General features: G+C 43.8%; 1 protein-coding gene across 2 annotated transcripts in view; it reads left to right on the top strand.

Moving 5' to 3' along the window:
• Nucleotides 1-20,510, top strand: part of VRK2 (VRK serine/threonine kinase 2) — a 205,847-nt gene that overhangs the window by 167,303 nt on the left and 18,034 nt on the right. For both annotated transcript variants that reach the window (XM_073628115.1, XM_073628114.1), the window contains exon 12: nt 19,289-19,396. In XM_073628115.1, the coding sequence (XP_073484216.1) occupies nt 19,289-19,396 (108 nt within the window). The remainder of the gene's footprint in view (nt 1-19,288; nt 19,397-20,510) is intronic.

Genomic DNA, 20,510 nt, shown 5'->3' with positions numbered 1-20,510 from the left:
GATACATGAGATACTGCATAATAGCAAGGCTTCTCCTTCCTCTCTTTCTCCCACTCTCTCTCTATCTTTATAATTATATATACACACCCCATATTATCAAATGTATTGGGACGCCTGCCTTTACACGCACATTAACTTTAATGGCATCCCAGTCAGTCTGTAGGGTTCAATATTGAGTTGGCCCACCCTTTGCAGCTATAACAGCTTCAACTATTCTGGAAAGGCTGTCCACAAGGTTTATGGGAATGTTTGACCATTCTTCCAGAAGTGCATTTGTGAGGTCAGGCACTGATGTGGAGGAGAAGGCCTGGCTCTCACAGTCTCCGCTTTAATTCATCCAAAAAGTGTCTATCGGGTTGAAATCAGGACTCTGTGCAGGCCAGTCAAGTTCCTCCACCCCAATCTCACTCATCTGTGTTCAGCTTTAGGGGAAGCTGTGCATTATTCATGTAGACCAAAGCAACAGGTTTGCTTTAATGCCAACTCCTGCAGCAGCTTACACTTACCTTTCCTTTGGTCCCCCACTGATCTGTTAGGTTGCTGGACGTGAATGGAAATATTTGATACCTCCAGCTATGGGTATACGTGACTCTTTGTCAACACATGGGATAGCGGACGTGCATGGCAATGAGAGCATAGAGGGATTATTCTGGCCTCTGTAAGGTTTGACTAGATTGACTTTGAGCTTACATAAGTCTTCTTCATCTCACTTCTGGTGGCACATGGGGGGGTTATTTACTAAAGGCAAATCCACTTTGCACTACAAGTGCAAAGTGCACTTGAAATTGCACTGAAAGTGCACTTGGAAGTGCAGTCGCTGTAGATCTGAGGGGGACATGCAAGGAAAATAAAAAACAGCATTTTAGCTTGCACATTATTGGATGATAAAATCAGCAGAGCTTCACCTCATTTCAAATCTACCCCTCAGATTTACTGCGACTGCACTTCCAAGTGTACTTTCAGTGCAATTTCAAGTGCACTTTGCACTTGTAGTTTGCACTTGTAGTGCAAAGTGGATTTGCCTTTAGTAAATAACCCCCATGTTGTAGTGAGGACACAATGAGAAAGTAAGGTAAAGGGAAAATGTGCAATAGGGACACAGACAGAAATAAAAATCTGACAGGGGATCAAGCCTTTCCATACTCTGCTAAAGAAAAGCACTTTTATTTTTCTGTTGGTGGGGGCAAAATGGAGCCCCAGATAGCAATAAATACCTGACAATCCTTCCCCGCTCAGTGCAAAACTAAGAGAACCTTTTGGCTGGGTATGTGCTTTGTTTCACCATTGCAATATTCATCTCTATTCCATTGTTTGCTATTGAGCACTATGCTACTTTAACTGGTAATTGTGCATTCATACAACACCGTACCCAAAAAAATTTTTTCACACAAATAGAGCTTCCTTTTGGTGGTATTTGATCAACACTGGGTTTTTTTTTATTTTTTTGCAATTATAAATGAAAAAAACACTGAAAATTTTGAAAAAAAAATGTTTTTTACTTTCTGCTATACAACATAACCACTACATGTCTTAGGTAAAAAGAAATCTCAATAGGTGTATATTGATTGGTTCACATGTCTACATGTCTGCAGGTGATTATATATTGGAATTTAATTTTTTTTAAAACTACTAATGGCGGTGATCAGCGACTTATAATGGAACTGTGATAGTGCGGCGGCCAATCTAACACTAACTGGGGGAATGGACTAACTGCCACTGACTTCACCAGTGACACTAATACAGTGATCAGTTATAATACTATACACTGTCACTGTACTAATGACACTGGCTGGAAAGGAGTTAACATCTAGGTTGATCAATGGGTTACATATGTGCCTAGCAATGTGTAATGTGTGCTGCTTTTACTAACCGATATCTTTGTTTCGTATCCCTGCTTTGCAGGGATAAGAAATACAGAGATCATTCCCTCTATAGTACAGGACACAGCACCCTAAAGTCTGAAGCATGCAGCGACATACATGTACGTCTCTTTGCCTGCACCGGCCGACTGTCCATAGTACATTGCGGGTGAACGGTCCTGAAGTAGTCAAAGTATAGTTCCATAAAAGACCTTAGGATATTTCCATGACACATGTCATTTTTTTTCTTAATTATCTCAACAACAAATTCCACTGATTTATAAATATATTGCAGTGTAGGGTTGTCATTTCCTGACATTAATTACAGTATATTTTAACCATGTAAAAGTCTTTATTTCTTATGAAAGTGTTTATACTCATGATCTATCAAATTAAAAGTAGATCCATTACTCGTATACATGTTTAATTGCGGTTTGCATTTTCAGTGCCCTTATTTCTTTAAAGCAAAAACTAGATGGTCTTACCAAGAAAACGTCTGCCCATAAGGAGGCTATGCTGCTTTAATGGCTCTCCCTGTAGCCTTAAAGTGGTTGTAAAGGTACAAGGTTTTTTCCTTTATGCATTCTATGCATGAAGGTAAAAAAGCCTTGTGTGTGCAGCACCCCCCCCCCCAATACTTACTTGAGCCCCCTCTCAATCCAGCCATTGGCTCCCTCTGCTGTCAATCACAAGCTGTGAGCCAATCAGGAGACAGAGGGGGCGGGGCCGAGTTATGGCTCGGTGTGTGAATGGACACACTGAGCCGCGGGTCGGGAGAGCGCCTGCTAGGATGCCCCCAGAGCAAGCTGTTGCTGTGGGGGCACCCGATAGGAAGGGAGGGGCCAGGAGCGCTGGCAGGGGTCCCTAAAAAAGGATCTGGGCTGCTCTGTGCAAAACTATTACACAGAGCAGGTAAGTATAACATTTTTGTTTTTTGTTTTTTTTAAGAAAAAACAAAAAAACAAGAATTTAATATCCCTTTAACGTAACTACCCATGTGTTTGGGATCCCATGCAAAAACAAGTGGCACAGATAGGCTCCAATGTAAATACAGTTTATGTGGGCACGCTTGTGCTGTATGAGAACCACATAAGGAATCATGAGACATGTAGTCCCAAAGCAGATATTTAGGTGATAACTGAGTGGTAGTAAAGTCTCAGGAGACTAAAAAAAAAAAAACTGCCCCCCATGCAGGTTTAAGTCATAATGTACTAGTATGCACTGTATACTAGTACATTATGAGAGACTTTCCTATAGACAGAGCCACCAGCTGTCACAGCTCTCTCTGGCCCATTGCACTTTCATATTAACCCGGTCTTCCCTCCGTCACTTCACCGCAGCATGCAGAGCAGGCAATAAATGCGTTCAGAGCTGTGCATGCGTGGCTAAGATGGCATTACCTGCTGACAGGCGGGGGGATTCATTTATGACAAAAGAGACCTCCAGGGTCTCTTCTGTTGAACAAACCCTGTTTGTTAGCGGGTTTTTACATCAGACAGTTTACTACCACTTTAAGTTCGCAATGCACGCTCCCTAACCAAAAGTTCAAGGAAACAACATGAAGATAGTTTTAACATTGGTCAATATATAAAGAGGCAATAATATTCAGAAGTACGGTAAAGAAAAAAAAAAAAAGGGAAAGTTCAGCTAATGAAGTGGATTTATAGAAAAACATTTAAAAAACTGAGAGTTTATTCTGCACCACAATCTGCTGTTATTTCTAGAACCTTACAAATGACAGTTGATCGGTTGGTAGCGGAGTGATAACGCATACAATAATCCTTGTGTTTGACTTCCACATACAAACTTCTGCAACAATTAACATGTTGGTGTGCTTGGTAGAGCTGATCCATGCAATGAAATGTCTGGTGGATTCCAAAAAAATCTTTTTATGTTGTAAAAATTAGAAACAAAGCTAAAAAATAAATTTAAAGAAGGACCACATTTCTTGATTGGATTGTATTTATTTGGCTCAAACAAGAAAGGAAAACCTTTCAATGGAATGTTCATAAAGTTAACAAAGGGTAAGAACACACATCGCATACATAACAGAGCTGACAAATTGGCATTGGTTATAAATGAAAGTTTCATTACGACAAACTTTAAAGATATCCTACAATAAATGAGAAGTTGAAACGGAAAGCAAACTTTTCAATAAGTTATAATGGTCTCTGTCTGCTTGTAAAATCTTTTCTTTTTTCTTTAGCCAGTCTTTGGTTTTTTTGGCTAGGTCTTCGTGTACATAAAGCGGCCGCTGTACCCTAAAGGCTGAGGGTCTAATACTGTAGTTATCGCTAATGGGCTTATTCAGTAAGTAGTGTAGAGAACAAAGGAGGGAATTTATCAAAACTGGAGCAGACAGGTATAGAATCTGATTGGTTGCCATGCACAGCTGCTCCAGATACCGTCTGCTCCAGTTCTGATAAATTCCACTCAAAGTGTTTCAATGTATTATAGGCATAGCAACCGGTCACTCATAGCAGAGTAGTACAAGATGTATTCATATTGGTTGCTTTAGGTACTGCACCTGGCACTGTTCTACTTGCACTGTTATGCAGTATAAAACCGAGTAAATGTCAACTCTGCAGCCAATATTTATAATTAATATTTAGTATTACTGGATGGGGCCTATTTATAACAGAGTAGATATAGCTATATCGGCTCTCTGCTATATCCTGCTGTATTACTCCACACTGTGGTCTGCATTTTACAGACCTTTAATAAAATGCAAACCATGTTGTGGCATTGTATAAGGACAGGATATTGGCCAAATGATCTAAAAGGGAGTAACTGTAACTTACAGTTTGCTACACAGGTGCAAAACAGGGACTGGATGGCAAAGAGCATGTATACACTGCAGAAAAATAGAAAACAGATTTTAAAAGCTGCACAAACATAGACTCAGACTCTTCACAGAAATGTCTCTGTGGCTCACTCATGGGTATGTGGCTGCATAGCATCGTCTCTATAACAGAGTCTAGCTGAGAATTACTACTTCAGTAAAACAATTCAGAACACAAACCGCTACTTGTGGTTATCCTCATAGACTGCATCCCTCTCGGTGAAGTCCAAAAAAGGGCTGGTAACACAGCTAAAGGGATCCAAGGCCCGAAGGACACAGGGGGGGCGTTCTATGGGAACTGGAGTACTCTGGTAGCTATCACAATAGCTGAGTGTCCTGGAGAAGCTGGGTACTAACAGGCTTTTGTATGGCTGCCTGCACACAAATTCTGACAATAGAGGGCTACTCACCTTGGTGCAGATCACTTGCCCAGCAACCTCTGTTTCATCAGGTGTGGTCTCTCTAAGCAGTTAAATGAGGGAAGCAGAGATCTTTGTCTTCCCTGGACATGTCCAACAACCCAGGGCATTGTTGCAAAAAGGATTTAAAAGCTTGCGCCTGTATCTGAGCATAGTAAATAAATGGGCACTCCACTACAAAGCCTGTGCTGTGCCACAGAGTTCTCTTTACTTAACAGCAAAACCTGATTATGCAATAGATCTGCATAGGAAATTAATTTAACAGGTTACATAAGTTTGTTTGTTCATCCTTAAAACATTTTGCATGTTGTAACTTGACCTCACGTGCTATGCAGACTTTTGGGAAAAGCTGAAAGCCAACTACATGAGCAGGGGATTAATATAAACCCACCGCTCCAAAGGTGTCAGTCGTTCCCTCTGCTGCAGGGCATTCTAGGTGCTGACCGAAGAAGCTTGTCTACACTCAGGTAAATTCACATGTCAAACAAATGGGTCGCACACCAAAAACACTTAACTTGTATATGACTAAGTACGCTAGAGTGAAATGTGTCAGAGAGGGGCAGCTTGTAGGTGGGGCTCTGTGGCACATACTGTTTGGTGCAAAAAAACTATTTCTAAAGCTGGCCATACACGGGTCAAACTCCAAACAAATTTTCTTTAGAAAATCATAAACTAAGAATTTTCGTTCAAATTTCCTACCATTAGTGGGCTGCAGCAATGACCAATTTTCATGTGCCCATCGAATTTGAGTAATCGGACATGTTGGGAATTTTATAAAAATCAAATGATTTTCAAATCAATGATGGGAAAATTGTGTGAGAAATATAATTGAAAAAGGAATACTCATTAGCTGTGACCTGGAAAGAAAAGAAGATTCCCAGCCACAAAAATGTATTTCTCATTCGTTCATTGACAGATACAGCTTCTTTATTTATAACGATAGCGTTATATCGCCTCAGCAGGAGTAGGACTAGGCAGAACAAAAAAAAACAAAACACTTAGCCACTCCCATGGGCTGTCCTCAGTCAGTATATCACCCCTTCCCTGCTCTAGGTATTTATTTTTCTGCCTAGTCAGGAGTAAGGACTTAGTTCCCTGCTGGGATCGCTAGTCCCTGCTGGGAATTTTTGTTGTTGTTTTTTGCTTTTCCTGGATTTTTTTTCCAGTGAGATCTCCAATCAACTGCTGGGCTGGGCGATGGACTGGACACTTGGTCCAGGGGTCACCCCAGTCTGGCCAGAGAGCTCGTGCAGACTGCAGCTACACGTTGGGTCACCTCGACATAGCCCTACTGGACAGGGGCTGGCCCTGCGAGTTAAACGTCTAGCTAGGTCGTATACAACCGGGTCTTGGCCTGTGTCGCAGCATTCCTCATGGCTGACAGCCCCCCACTTTGGTGGCGAGGAGGATCTGTCCGGGAGCTTTACCCATACATTTTGCTGGAGAGGTAAGCAGTCTCCTCCTCTCCTTCCCTGGAGTGGTGTGGGACACGGGTACTCCCTGGGGTGGTCGGTCCCTCGGTAGTTCTCCACCCTCCCTTTCCCAGGTGAGGCCCAGGCTTCTGGCCTAGGGACTTTTTGGGACACACGGCCCTTTTTTCCACCCTCGGGTTTGTATTTGGGGGGGTATCTGGTGGTTAGGCCTGGGAGGCGGGTGATCGGGGGTCCTGTTGACTAATTTAGGCCGCGGCGTTGCAGCCTACCAGCTAGGATGGGTCCAGTCCCCCTGTGGGCCGCGCAAACATTTAGGCCGCAACTTTGCGGCCTACCGGCCGAGTGTCCGCTCAGGGTCGGTCCGGTCCCCCCGCGGCTGCGTGCTTGCGGAGGGAGGCCAAAAATTTAGGCAGCGGCTTTTGCGACCTAACTGCTCTCGTTGGTCCGGTTCCCCTCCGGGCCGTGCAAAATATTTAGGCCGTGGCTTTTTGTCTGTTCAGGGCTCAGGATCGGCCTGGTCCTTGCGGGCACATTTGTGCCCCCTGTGAGGGGCCACGGTTTGTGCCCCCTGTGAGGGGGGCCACGGTTTGTGCCCCCTGTGAGGAGGGCCACGGTTTGTGCCCCCTGTGAGGGGGGCCACGGTTTGTGCCCCCTGTGAGGGGGGCCACGGTTTGTGCCCCCTGTGAGGGGGGCCACGGTTTGTGCCCCTTGTGAGGGGGCCACGGTTTGTGCCCCTTGTGAGGGGGCCACTGTTTGTGCCCCCTGTGAGGGGGCCACGGTCTGTGCCCCCTGTGAGGGGCCTTGGTCTGTGCCCCCTGTGCAGGGCCTCAGTCAACATCTCCTATGTGGACCGCGGTGGGGGGTCCCGGTGGATGGGAACCCCTTCCCCCCCCTGACTTTTTGGTGTAGCGCTTAGGCAGATAGCCTAGTATAGGGCACTCCTGCCCTCCCCTGTTGAACAATTCTATCTGACTCTGCTGTACAGATGTGGCCACGCTCCCTATCCTGTCAGGGAGTGATGATGACAGCAGAAGGGCTCAAAGGGGCACTGGTTGTCACACTTGTTACATCTGTGCGTGAACCTTTCAAGGTGAGGGATGCAGCGGTGGCTGCGGGGGAGGGCCGGTACCCTCTTGGATAAACCGTCTTTCATGGCGAAAGCGTTCCCTTCTCTATTATTTTGACAAATTTGTCCATGAAGACTGGGAGTGTCCAAAGGGCCTTTTGCGTTTCCAAAAACGCTGGCTGTAAGGTACCCCTTTCGGGAGTCCCCCCTTCAGAAGGGGACTGTTACACCAGTAGTGTACCCTACCCCTCTGTCTCTAGGCTGCTAGAGGCAACCATGGCTCCAATAGAGGAATCTCTGGCTTCTAAGGGCCCAGCTGGCATACCTAGAGGGAGAGCAGAATTCCCTGCCTTTGCTGCTTGGGGACCTATTGGGTAGGCGCTGCGGTTTGTCCGCTATGCCTCTTGGCCGCAGTTCCCCTGGTTGCTGAGTATGTTGCCTCAGTGGTGCTTAGAAATGTATTTTGGGGGGCTACTCTGAATGACTTCATGTCGCGTCTTGAGTTTGTCCGGTTATAAGATAGTTTTCCGGCTGTGTTCCTCCAAACAGTTTGTTGCTTCCAGTGGTCGTCTGTCGCCAGACTGCTTGCTGTTCTCCGCAGGGAGCTGTGCAAGCCCCGTTGCTGCAGAGTGTGAGTGTCCCGGTTCCCCTGCTGGGAACAGTGTCAGGGGTTTTATTCGAACCTGTTCACAGTCTAAAAGATGGAGGGCATGGTACATCTAATTCTGGACCTCAAGGCCCTGACCTGCCTTGTGTGGGTACAGGAGTTCAGGATGGAGTCCGTCCACGCAGCGGTGGCACTCCATCATGGGGTCTTTCTGACTTCTATGACTTTATGAATGCTTAAGCATTCTGTTATGTGCCCGACTCCAGCACTTCCTCCGTCTGCTGTGGGTGCGGAGCATTATCGGCGCGTGGTGTGGTCCTTTGATCTGCCACCACTTCTCGGGTGTTCATGAGGTGTTGGCCCCGGATCTGGCATGGTTACGTCAGTGGGGGTTGACAGTCCTGGACTGCCTGGGCGATCTTCTGCGCCGAATTCTGGATTACCCCAAGGAGCAACGTAGTTCCTATACAGACTTTCTCTGATTTCAGTTGACGTCTGTACTATCGGAAGTCTGCTTTGGTCCGGCCAGAGCGTTGGTTTATCTGAGCCTGACTGGGCTTCAGCTCTGGCCAGCGTGTTTCATCCCCTGGACAGACTCCAGAAGTGGCATGCGGCATTTTTTTCATTTACTATCCAGCAGGTGGGCTCCTCTGAGGATCTACATGTGGGTGTTGGGTCTGATGGTATCTACCCTTTTTTGTGGCAAGGTTATTTGCACAGTTCCATGTAGGCTCCCTTCGGGGAGATCCTGGCATAATGGGACAAATACCCAAGGTCTCTGCTCAATCGAATTCGGCTGAGTCAGAAAACCAGAGGTTCCCTAGTCTGGTGGCTTTGTTATCCGGTTCTACAGTGGGGAAGATCCTTTCTCCCCTTGTATTGAACAAGGTGACCACCAATACCAGTCTGTGCGGGTGGGGAGATGTCCTGGGACTGCGCTTGGCTCAGGGTCGCTGGACATTGGTGGAATCTGGACTACCGTGTAATATCCCGGAACTTCAATTGATCAGACTAGGTCTGGATCACGGACAGCTCGACTTCGGGGGCTCCCAGTATGGATCCAGTCAGACAAGGCAACAGCTGTGGCTTATGTCCCTCACCAGGGTGGGCCAAAAAGGCTGTTGGCGACCCTGGCTGTATCCTCCTCTGGTGGGCAGAACGTCTAGTTCCGGCCCTTTCCGACGAAAGCATTCCAGGAGTGGAATGCTGTCAGACGGATACCTCAGTTGGCTAGGGTTGGGCCACAGGGTGGGCCTTTCTCTGGGCCATGTTTCATTAGATTTGTCCTTGTTCCTTTTAGGTGGCTTTGTTCCCTACCTCCATTTACGGAGAGATGAGCAGGAATAGGCCTTGAGTACCATAGAGGGCCAGGTGTCGGCCTGGGCGGTCTTCTTCAGCGTCTCCTGGGCTCGCATTCACTGGTGCGTGCCTTTTTGTTCAAGGGGTTAGACGTTTGTTTCCACCGGGGCGGTTTCTTCCACCGCTGTGGGATCTGAACTTGGTGTTTTCGGTTCTCCAAAGGCCTCTCTATCTATCTCTCAAAATATTCGGGAGGTTCCACTGCTTACTCTGTCTCGGAAGGTGGCCTCTTGGTGGCTGTCACCTCTACTTGCAGGGTGTCGTGAATGGTGGAGTTATCTTGTCGTTCGCCTTACCCAGGTTAAGGTGGTGCTTCGTTCTTTTTTTACATAGTTCCGTCCTTGGATTTCCATTTGAATAAGGACATTGGGTTGGCTTCTTGTGCCCCTGGTCGGCACATCCCAAGGAACTGGCTTTATCTGGCCTAGATGTGTTTTGGGGGATTTGGATGTATTTGCCAGCCACTGAGTCTGTTGATCTGGATGGATTGGACAGATGATGTCTCTGGGCTGTCCTGTCAGGGATCGGTTTCCTCCTTTCCCGGTTATGGCGCATTTTTCTCGGGCACTTGGTGCTTTTCTTGGGCCTTCTGTCATCAGGCGGCCATTGTGCAAGTTGGCAAGATGGCCACTGGTCCGTCGGTGTACATTTTCACAAGTTCTATGGAACTGGATGGTTTGGCATCCGCGGATAGATGGTGGATGGTTTGGCATCTGCGGATGCCTCTTTTGGCCGCAATTTTTTGCAGGTCGCTGTTTAGAGGGTCTATTCCCTCTTGAAGGGGTATCGTTAAGGTTGGGTTGCAGCTTGTCCTGGGTGAAGTTCCTGTTACCTGGTTGGCTCTTATATTAGCCTTGGGATTTTTGTTTTCCCACCCCTCATGTTGGCACTGCTTTGGGACTTCCCTATCATTATAAATAAAGAAGGCTGTGTCCGTCAATGAACAAATGAGAAAATAGGATTTTTTACTTACCGTAAAATCCGTTTCTCTGAGTTCATTGACAGACACAGGACCCACCCCTCTATGGAGTTGTTTTTTGATACTTCTATTGCTGCTTGCTACTAAACTGGGGGCAGGGAGTGGGTTATATACTGACTGAGGACGGCCCATGGGAGTGGCCAAGTGTTTTTTTTTTTTTTTTTGTTCTGCTTGTCCTACTCCTGCGGAGGTGATATAACCCTATCGTTATAAATAAAGAAGGCTGTGTCTGTCAATGAACTCAAACGGATTTTACCTTAAGTAAAAAATCCTATTTTTCTGCTACAACATAAGGTGAAATTGAAGGCTTGGTTGGTCAAATTTCCAAATCAATGGTGACACCATTGGATCAAACAATTTCAGATTTTTGAAAGAAAACTTGTTCACAATTCGACCCACGTATTGGCCTGTATAAAAGTAATGTCATTAGTGTGCAGCCCAGTTGTTTGACACATGCCCAGGGGGATAATCATTTTAGAAACTCCCAACAGACTTAAAAGGAATCTAAACTAACAGCATTCACTTTCATTTTATAACCTCTGCATTGTAATATCAATGCAAAGGATAGTTATTTTTTTGACAATCTAATATAACCACTTGAAAACCAGGCTTTTTCTGACACTTTTGGTTTACATGTAACACTCAGTTTTTTTTTTTGCTAGAATCCATTTTTTTTTTTTTTTTTAAAGCAGAGGCCCTAGAGAATAAATTGGTGGGTTTTGAAAATTTTCATGTCACACTGTATTTGTGCAGCCATTTTTCAAACACAATTTTTAGGGAAAAAATACACTTTTTTGAATTTTAATGCATTAATTTTAATGCATATTTAAAAAAACACAATCCATAACCCGTCATCGCTTCTGGGTTACCATAGTGGAGGCCGATCAAAGCCGATCCCGGCTTTCTTTGGGTGTCTGACTAGATAGTCAGACTAGACGGTGGACATGCCGGCTGGTAACTCAGGTCTCCCAGTGGGACCGGAGAGCCCGAGCAAGCCATGGAAGGTGCCCGATGCTTGTAATAGCAATCGAGCGGCTAGTTAGCAGCCGACTGCTGGCTCTAAAAAAACAGTATAGGGTTGATGCCTGCACCTGCAGGCATCATCCCAGTACAACCACTTGAAGACCAATGACGTACCAGGTCGGTGACTGGTTGGCAAGTGAATAAGCTCACTTGAAAAGATGCCTTTCATGTTGTGAATGCTGCCTGTCTGCTGGCCATCTCTTTCCACAAGGTATTGGATTCCTTGCATGCCTTTTGGCTTTTCCTCTGCTCATTCCTTTAGTTTACTTTCTTCTGCTAAGAACTACATATCCCATGGTATCTTGCTGTCTGAAAACAGTATTGATATGGTTTGTTATTCCTGTACTGACTGTGGCTCCTGAAACTCCTCCTCTTAGCACCCCTAGTTCAGAAGACAGGCTCTGTGAAATATGTGACACAGCAGTGCTAACTCACAGGGCATTTTTTTTATGGCACTGCACTTAAAGGAGAAGTCCAGCCTGAGCTTTTTAGGTTGGGCTTCTCGTTTTGCACTCCTGTGACCTATTTTCAGCGGAGAGCGGTCTTGAGTCCGCTCTCCGCTAACGTCAATGCCATCAGTCGAGGCAGCGCGTCATCCCAACTTCCCAAGTCTGGATCCGCCAGCTGCCTTGATTGATGGCAGTCTCAGCGAGCTGCTTAGATGGCTGCTCCCCGCCCCTCCACAGCTCATCGCTCCAATGAGTGTAGAGGATCAGAGCAGGAGAGATGCTGACTGACAGGCAGCATCTCTCTAGTCGGGGAGGAGTGAGAACTGAGCCATCGGCGGTGTTCAGTGGCTCGGTTCTCAGTGCAGCGACACCGGGGGACAGCTGTAGCATTGGTCTGATGTTGCATTCACCTAGGTATGAATCTAAAAAAAAAAACGAAAACCCATACTTCTCTTTTAACAAAATAAATGTGTGGATTTTTTCAAAAGGGAAGTTTAATAGGGATAGGCTCTAAATAATTGAATTGTGGAAATTAATATATGATTTGAAATTTTTAAATACAGAATACTTGAACCCTTTTGCTGCCAGGTCCGTAGCGCTGCTTCCAGCTGGTCAGGTCCATATGCGGTACAGACCTACAGCACTGCTTTCAGCTGGTCAGGTTCGTATGCCTATGGACCTGCATTCCTCCTCTGCTATAAGCTCATGTTCACTTCAATGACCATAAACTTATAGCAGAATTGTTCAGCAGACTGTGCTGAACAAACCTACATGTAAAAATCCATCTTTTTTTACTAGAAAATTACTGAGAAGTCCCAAACAGTATATATATATATATATATATATATATATATATATATATATATATATATATATAATATATATAATATATATTTTTTTTTTTAGCAAAGACCCTAGGGAATAAAATTGCAGTCCTTGCAATTTTTTTATGTCACATGGTATTTACGCAGCAATTTTTCAAATGCAATTTTTTTGGAAGAAAAGTAAAACACTAAAGTTAGCACAATTTTTTTGTAAAAGTTTGTGAAAGATGATGTTACGCCGAGTAGTTGGATACCCAATATGTCAGGCTTTAAAATTGAGCACACTCGTGGAATGGCGCCAAACTTCGGTACTTAAAAATCTCCATATCTCCAGCGACACTTTTAACATTTTTACAGGTTACAAGTTTAGTGTTACAGAGGAAGTCTTGCACTAGAATTACTTCTCTCGTTCTAACTTTCACGGCTATGCCTCACAATTGTGGTTTAAACGCTATGTACATATGCGGGCACAAGCTATGTATGCGTTTGCTTCTGTGTGCCAGCAAGAGGGGTTAGGGGTGCTTTACATTAATTTTTTTTACACTTTCTCTTAAAAAAAAAAAAATATATAAGTCCCCAGATCTCTCCTCAATGCTGGAAAGCCTGAGATAAAAAAAAAAAAAAAATCTATCTCAGGCTTCCCAGCAAAAAAAAACAAACAAAAAAAAAGGGCAGTGTCATGATGTCGCTTCTGGCTTCCGTGGATCGTAGAGATGGCCAGGGATCATCTGGTCCACGGTCAGCTCCATAGTAAACCGCTGCTGCCGGCACCTTCATTCTCTGGCCCGCTGTTCGCACGGGCAAGGCAGGAGAAGCACAGGAGGCTGGTTGGGGGGACGTCCCCTCCCGCCACCTGTAATAGTAATCAAGAGGCTAAATGGCCGGTATGATGGCTTTAATTTGGCAGGGAATCTCCAGCTGAAAAAAAGATATCTGAATAATGCCTGCAGCTGCAGGCAGCATTCAGATATCTTCACTCAAATTCCAGGACATCATGTGATGTCCTTGCAACACAACAAAGCAAAACAAAATAGATTACAGCGCACACATACAAAAATGACATTAAATCCTGCAAGGCTATTTAAAAACACTTGAATATATTCAAAAAATATGGGGATTTGGCCACACCATATGGCTATATGGTGCTTAAGCCCACTTACTGCATCAAAATACCCCATTATCAGTGGGTCCTACACCATTAATAGAATGAAAGATCCTACATCTCAACCATGGGAGACAAACTCCTCTTTATGGGAGAACTAGAAGGACTCCTCCTATAACACAGGTGGACACTAATAAGAGGTAATGGCGGGGGGATGGGGTGCTCCAGCCCAAGGGATCTGGTCAGGACCCTTACAGTATACAAACAACAGACTTGGGGGGGCACACCCTAAATGCATTTTCATTCAAGATGGTGCTGCTATAAGACTGCACACAGAACAAAATAGATCATCATGTGATGTCCTTGCAACACAACAAAACAAAATAGATTACAGCGCACACATACAAACATTACATTAAATCCTGCAAGGCTATTTAAAAACACCTGAACATATTCAAAAAATATGGGGTTTGTCTGTTGTTTGTATATGATGTCCTTGGGCGGGAAGTGATAACATGGAATTGCAAAATGCAAACCTATTTACACTACTCAGCCATTACTTTATGACCACTGACAGGTAAAGTGAATAACACAGATTATCTTCCTACAATGGCATCTGAAAGTTGGTGGGATATATTAGGCAGCAAGTAAACATGATGATGTGTTGAAAGCAGAAAAAATGGGCATTGCAGTTTGTTGTGTATGAGGTTGCATAGCATCAGAATTGGACCACAGACCACTGGAGGAAGGTGGCCTGGTCTTGATGAATCACGATTTCTTTTACATCATATGGATGGCCGGGGTGTGTGTGCGTTTCGTACCTAATGAAGAGATAACATCAGGAAGCAGTACAGGAAGAAGGCAAGCTGGAAGAGGCACTATGATGCCATTCATGGGGATGTTATTTGATATGTACCATCTACCTAAACATTGTTGGTGACCAAGTACATCCCTTCACGGAAATAATTCCCTGATGACAGTTGCATGCAGGAGTTTTGGTGCACCAACTCTGCGGGGCATAACTGAAGTCTAAAGGGAAATCGCAGCTAACCCGCACAAAAACTGAAGCTGCCCTTACAGAGCTTAAAGGATCTTCTAATGGCGGCTTGGTGCCAGATAGCACAGAATACCTTCAGAGGTCTAATGGTATCCATGCTTTGATGGGTCAGGGCTGTTTTAATAAAGTGTAAGTAAACCCCCTATCGTTTTCAGCCAAGGAAGCTGCCATCTTTACCTCTGTTTAATCTACAACTGCCATGATACTGCACATGTGATCAGTTATGACAGTTTGGTTGTGAGCACAACCAATGGGAGTGTTACATTTCCGGCACATGCCGGAAATGAAACTGTTTTATGGATGGGTTTACTTCTGCTTTAACAAAGGGGGCACTTACTCTAAAAAATATTAGGTTGATGGTCATAAAGTTATGTCTGATCAGTGTATATAGTTTTACTTGACATTTGTGCATGTCCTCCTCAGTGGCATGATAACACTATATTTAGATTTTTTTTTTTATAGAAAAGAGGGTTATGCTGTATGGTCATTTGAGATGCAAATAGTGGTTATAGTTGGCCCTCTTTTTAATAAAAACATTTACTTAAGAGTGTAAATTAGCATTTTCCTTCCTCACTGAAAAATCAGAATTTAGTGTTCCGCTTTTCTGTCATTTCTGCTTAGCATAATTAAAAGCCTGAGCCAGTGACCTTTTTCAAACATATCTTGTGCAGAAGGACGACTTTTTTTTTCATCCAGCGCACTTGCAATGTGGAAGGGTCAAGATGCCTTAAATTTTTAATATATCTTATGAAATTTGGCCACGGGATAGTGCACAGCAGCCAAGAATGCAGGGTGCACACCAAGAAGAATGATGGGCTGATAGATAAACGGTGATTCAAGCATCAGTACACAGATGGTTCTGATTTGCTGTGTTTTAAGCTGCTTAGACTGAAGACATAAAATATCCTCCTAGTCATAAATTAGCTCTTTGGAAAGAAACCTTGGCACTGGAGCTTTACAACCTTCAATTAGTAGGGGAAGAAGAATTTGAATGACTGTGGTATTGACATCTGTAGGCTTGCATAGTAATCATTCCTAATAGAAATGAATATCTGTTTGAGGAGGTTTTTGCATGGATAATTAGGCACTATTGAGAATATGTAATTTTTGCATGATCTCCCGATTGTCACCTTTCTCTTCTGATACAATTACATTTTATTGTAGCAGGGGACACAAAGTCCAAAAGAGGCACAAGGAATGTAAAACTGGAAATGCAATACAACCAATATTGTTAAACATTTTGTTGAAGTGGTGGAAATGTAACCTAGCTTGGGAACAGTTTTTTTAAATTTTTTTTTCATTTAAGTTTTAGTACAGCTGAGATGTAGTTTTCTAGAGGTTCTCAAAGCCCCTTTTCATGACTTCAATCAACTGTCAATAGAACATATAAACATATCTATACATACATATACAGTACAATTTTTTTTTAATCACTAATATAAATTGTTAGGCCTTTTTGTGTCCTATTTATTCTGCCCATTTACAGACTTCCTAACTTAAAGCGAAAATAAATCTCTCAATTAACATGAACTATTTTGAATCCTTATGCTGCTAGCATTAATAAATAGATACTGTAGGAAGGTATAGTTACTTATTTTAACCACTTCAGCCCCGGAAGGATTCGATAACCTATGCATTTTTTATTTTTTGCGCTATAAACAAAAAAGATGCGAAAATTTTGAAAAAAAAAAAAAAAAAACAATATATTTTACTTTTTGCTACAATACATGTCCAATAAAAAAAAAGGGCAAAAAATCAATTTAGGCCAATATATATTCTGCTACATATTTTTGGTAAAGAAAAAATCCCAATAAGCGTATATTGATTGGTTTGCGTAAAAGTTATAGCGTCTACAAAATTTTAGGGACTTTTCATTTTTTTTTTTAATTGTTTTTACTAGTAATGGTGGGGACAAATCTGACCTGAAGTGACACTTTTTTGGTGACTAGTGACACCAACACAGCGATAAGTGCTATAAAAATGATCACTGTAATAAATCACTGTATAAATGACACTGGCAGGGAAGGGGTTAACACTTGTTGTGATCAACGGGCCAAGTGTTCCATAGGGAGGTGCTTTCTAACTGTCAGGGGGAGACGGATTGACTGGGAGTAGAGAGAGATCGCTGTCCCTGATCACTAGGAACAGCCGATCTCTCTCTCCTCTCCTGTCAGAACGGGGATCTGCCTTGTGAGGAGGGAACGTGGTTGGCCGGTGCACATCGCGGCTGCCGGGCACGCGCATCGGCTCCCAAGCTACGGTGCCAGCACTCACGCGCACTGTATCTATTACACGAATCGCCGTAGCTGTACAGCAGCCACTTTAAGGGGTATAGGAGGGGCACGCGTGGCCGCCACTGTACTGAGGAGCTGATGCGTGTGCCCCGCGGCCGCGATGTCCGCCGTGCACTCGCGATCACTCCTGACAGAGCCAGAACGAGGATCTGTGTGTGTAAACTGGTCCCAAAAAAGTGTCAAAAGTGTCTGATCTGTCTGCTGCAATCCCAATAAAAATCGTAGATCGCCGCCATTACTAGTTAAAAAAAAATATATATAATAATAAAAATGCCATAAATCTATCCCCTATTTTGTAGATGCTATAACTTTTGCGCAAACCAATCAATATACGCTTATTGCAATTTTTTTTTTTTTTAACAAAAATATGTAGAGGAATATATATCGGCCTAAAGTGTGGAAGAAATTTGTTTTTTTTTAATTTGGGGATATTTTTAGCAAAAAGTTAAAAATATTGTGTTTTTTTCAAAATTGTTGCTCTTTCTTTATAGCGCAAAAAATAAAAACCGCAGAGGTGATCAAATACAACCAAAAGAAAGCTCTATTTGTGGGGAAAAAAGGACGTCAATTTTGTTTGGGTACAGTGTTGCACGACCGCGCAATTGTCAGTTAAAGCGACGCAGTGCCATAACGCAAAAAATGGCCTGGTCAGGAAGGGGGTAAATCCTTCCGGGGCTGAAGTGGTTAAACATGATACATTAAAAAATGTACATTATATTTTCAAAAGTATTGGGACACCCGCCTTTACATGCACGTGAATTTTAATGGCATCCCAGTCTTAGTCCGTAGGGCTGCCCACAAGGTCTATGGGAATGTTTGACCGTTCTTCCAGAAGCGTATTTGTAAGGTCAGGCACTGATGTTGGACGAGAAGGTCTGGTTTGCAGTCTCTGCTCCAATTCATCCCAAAGATGTTCTATCAGGTTGAAGTCAGGACTCTGTGCAGGCCAGTCAAGTTCCTTCACTCTAAACTCGCTCATCCATATCTTTATGAACCTTGCTTTGTGCACTGGTGCGCAGTAATGTTGGAACAGGAAGGGGCCATCCCCAAACTGTTCCCACAAAGTTGGGAGCATGAAATTGTCTAAAATGTCTTGGTATGCTGACACCTGTGAACCATCTCCATAGAGAATAATGTATTTTTTCCCCTCAAGCGTTTTGTAGCTTCAAGCTACAAAATGCTCAGGTGTAAATGGAGCCTAAGAGTTCCCTTCACTGGAACTATGGGGCTGAGCCCAACCCCTGAAAAACAACTCTACACCATAATCCCCCCTCCACCAAATGATTTGGACCAGTGCACAAAGCAAGGTCCATAAAGACATGGATGAGCGAGTTTGGGGTGGAGGAACTTGACTGGCCTACACAGAGTCCTGACATCAACCCGATAGAGCACCTCTGGGATGAATTGGAGCGGAGACTGTGAGCCAGGCCTTCTTGTCCAACATTAGTGTCTGACCTCACACATGTGCGATGTTGCCTATAGAAACGGTCATTTTTTTTTTCCCATAATTTGTTTTTCCTGAACAAAAGCATCGTACAAGGGACATATACCTGCTGACTCAATTTCACCAGTGGAGTCTAGTCTTATTAATCCTCTCTGTTTACTGCTATGAGTCAGCAACCTGAACAAATATGAGCATATCAGGTATCCTGACATTTACTAGCTGTGCGTTTGCTCCAGGCCTGTGACTAAATTGTAAAACAAGATTGAAGAGAAGTTCGCAGTCGCAGCCCCCATTTGTCTGTACTGACAGGTTCCCTTTAAGCTTTTCTCAGTATCGGTCGAGGTTATTATATATTAATGAGCTTCAATGAACACGACAAAAAATGTAATGAAAAAAATGTTCCTTTTATCTTACATATACTAGCTAGGGTGTAGTATTTGATTGCTAACATGGTTTTACAAAGTAACCCTCTTGTTTTGGAGACTACTAATTTTGTTTCAAATTTAATCTGTCATTATGTTGTGTACATAGATTGAAGAGCTAAAACCACAAGAGTGTAAGGTCCTTGATGGAGAAGACCACAGCATACAGCTGAAACTGAATTCACCAAAACCATGTCGGTTACAGAAAACACCAAAGGTAGATTGTGTTGAAGTAACAAATATGTATAGATTATGGTGGGTTTAATCATGGTACTGGCTTTGTCTGTCTTTTGAGGTTCAGGCAACAAGATCTATGCATTTGAATTCCCAGCTCTGCCCCTTTTGCCACAACCAATAATAGGGGCCTTTCTCTTTTTAACACCTGTCTTCATTTTACTTTATTGCAAGACAGATATCCCATCTTCTAAATTGGGAAGGATGAGACTAAAGAGCTGAAGGAAATGTGTAAACAAACATATGCTGCATTAAGGCCCCATTTGCGTGTTTTTTATTTTTTTTAATTTTTGCACCTTGCCACACTACACTCATACGCTCTATGTGAACAAATGTGGCAAAGTAGTTCATGCACCTTTTTTAAGCGTCTATGGATTTTAACTGCGTAAAATGTCACTTTTTTTTGGATGAAAAATGTATGTCTGCTTCAGGATGCCATTAAAAGCAAATGGCACTGTAAGCATGAGAAACAGTCTTGTGCCCCACAACAAAAATTACAGGCGACGCTCAAGGCTCCACCAGGTCCTCCTGCATGCACTACTAGGAGTCCCGACAAGAACAGAGCTCCTCCCAGCACCACACATCTAGTAGGGATAGGAAGTCTTAGAAGTCGCACATCACTGCAAAACCCTGTAAGGAGGTGTATAAGAGCCTCACCCTGGGCTCCAACCCAACGTGTTTCACTCCACCCTGGAGCTTAAAGTGGTTGTAAAGGCAGAAGTTTTTTTATCTTAATGTATTCTATGCATTAAGATAAAAAAAACCTTCTGTGTGCAGTAGCCCCCCCTAATACTTACCTGAGTCCCATCTAGATCCAGCGATGTTGCAGGAGTGTCTCGGCTGCCCAGGACTCCCCTCCTAATTGGCTGAGACAGCAAGCGCCATTGGCTCCCGCTGCTGTCAGAGTCAGTCAGCCAATAAGGAGAGAAAGGGGGCGGGTCCATGGCTCTGAATGAACACATCGAGCTGTGGTTCGGGTTCCCCCATTGCAAGCTGCTTGCTGTGGGGACACTCAACAGGAGGGAGGGGCCAGGAGCACCTAAGAGGAACCCAAAAAGAATAGGTTCTGGGCTGCTCTGTGCAAAATCACTACCCAG

Source organism: Aquarana catesbeiana, linkage group LG04 (assembly GCF_042186555.1).
Source record: "Aquarana catesbeiana isolate 2022-GZ linkage group LG04, ASM4218655v1, whole genome shotgun sequence".
Classification (NCBI taxonomy): Eukaryota; Metazoa; Chordata; class Amphibia; order Anura; family Ranidae; genus Aquarana; species Aquarana catesbeiana.
This window is presented reverse-complemented; position numbering and strand designations above follow the sequence as displayed.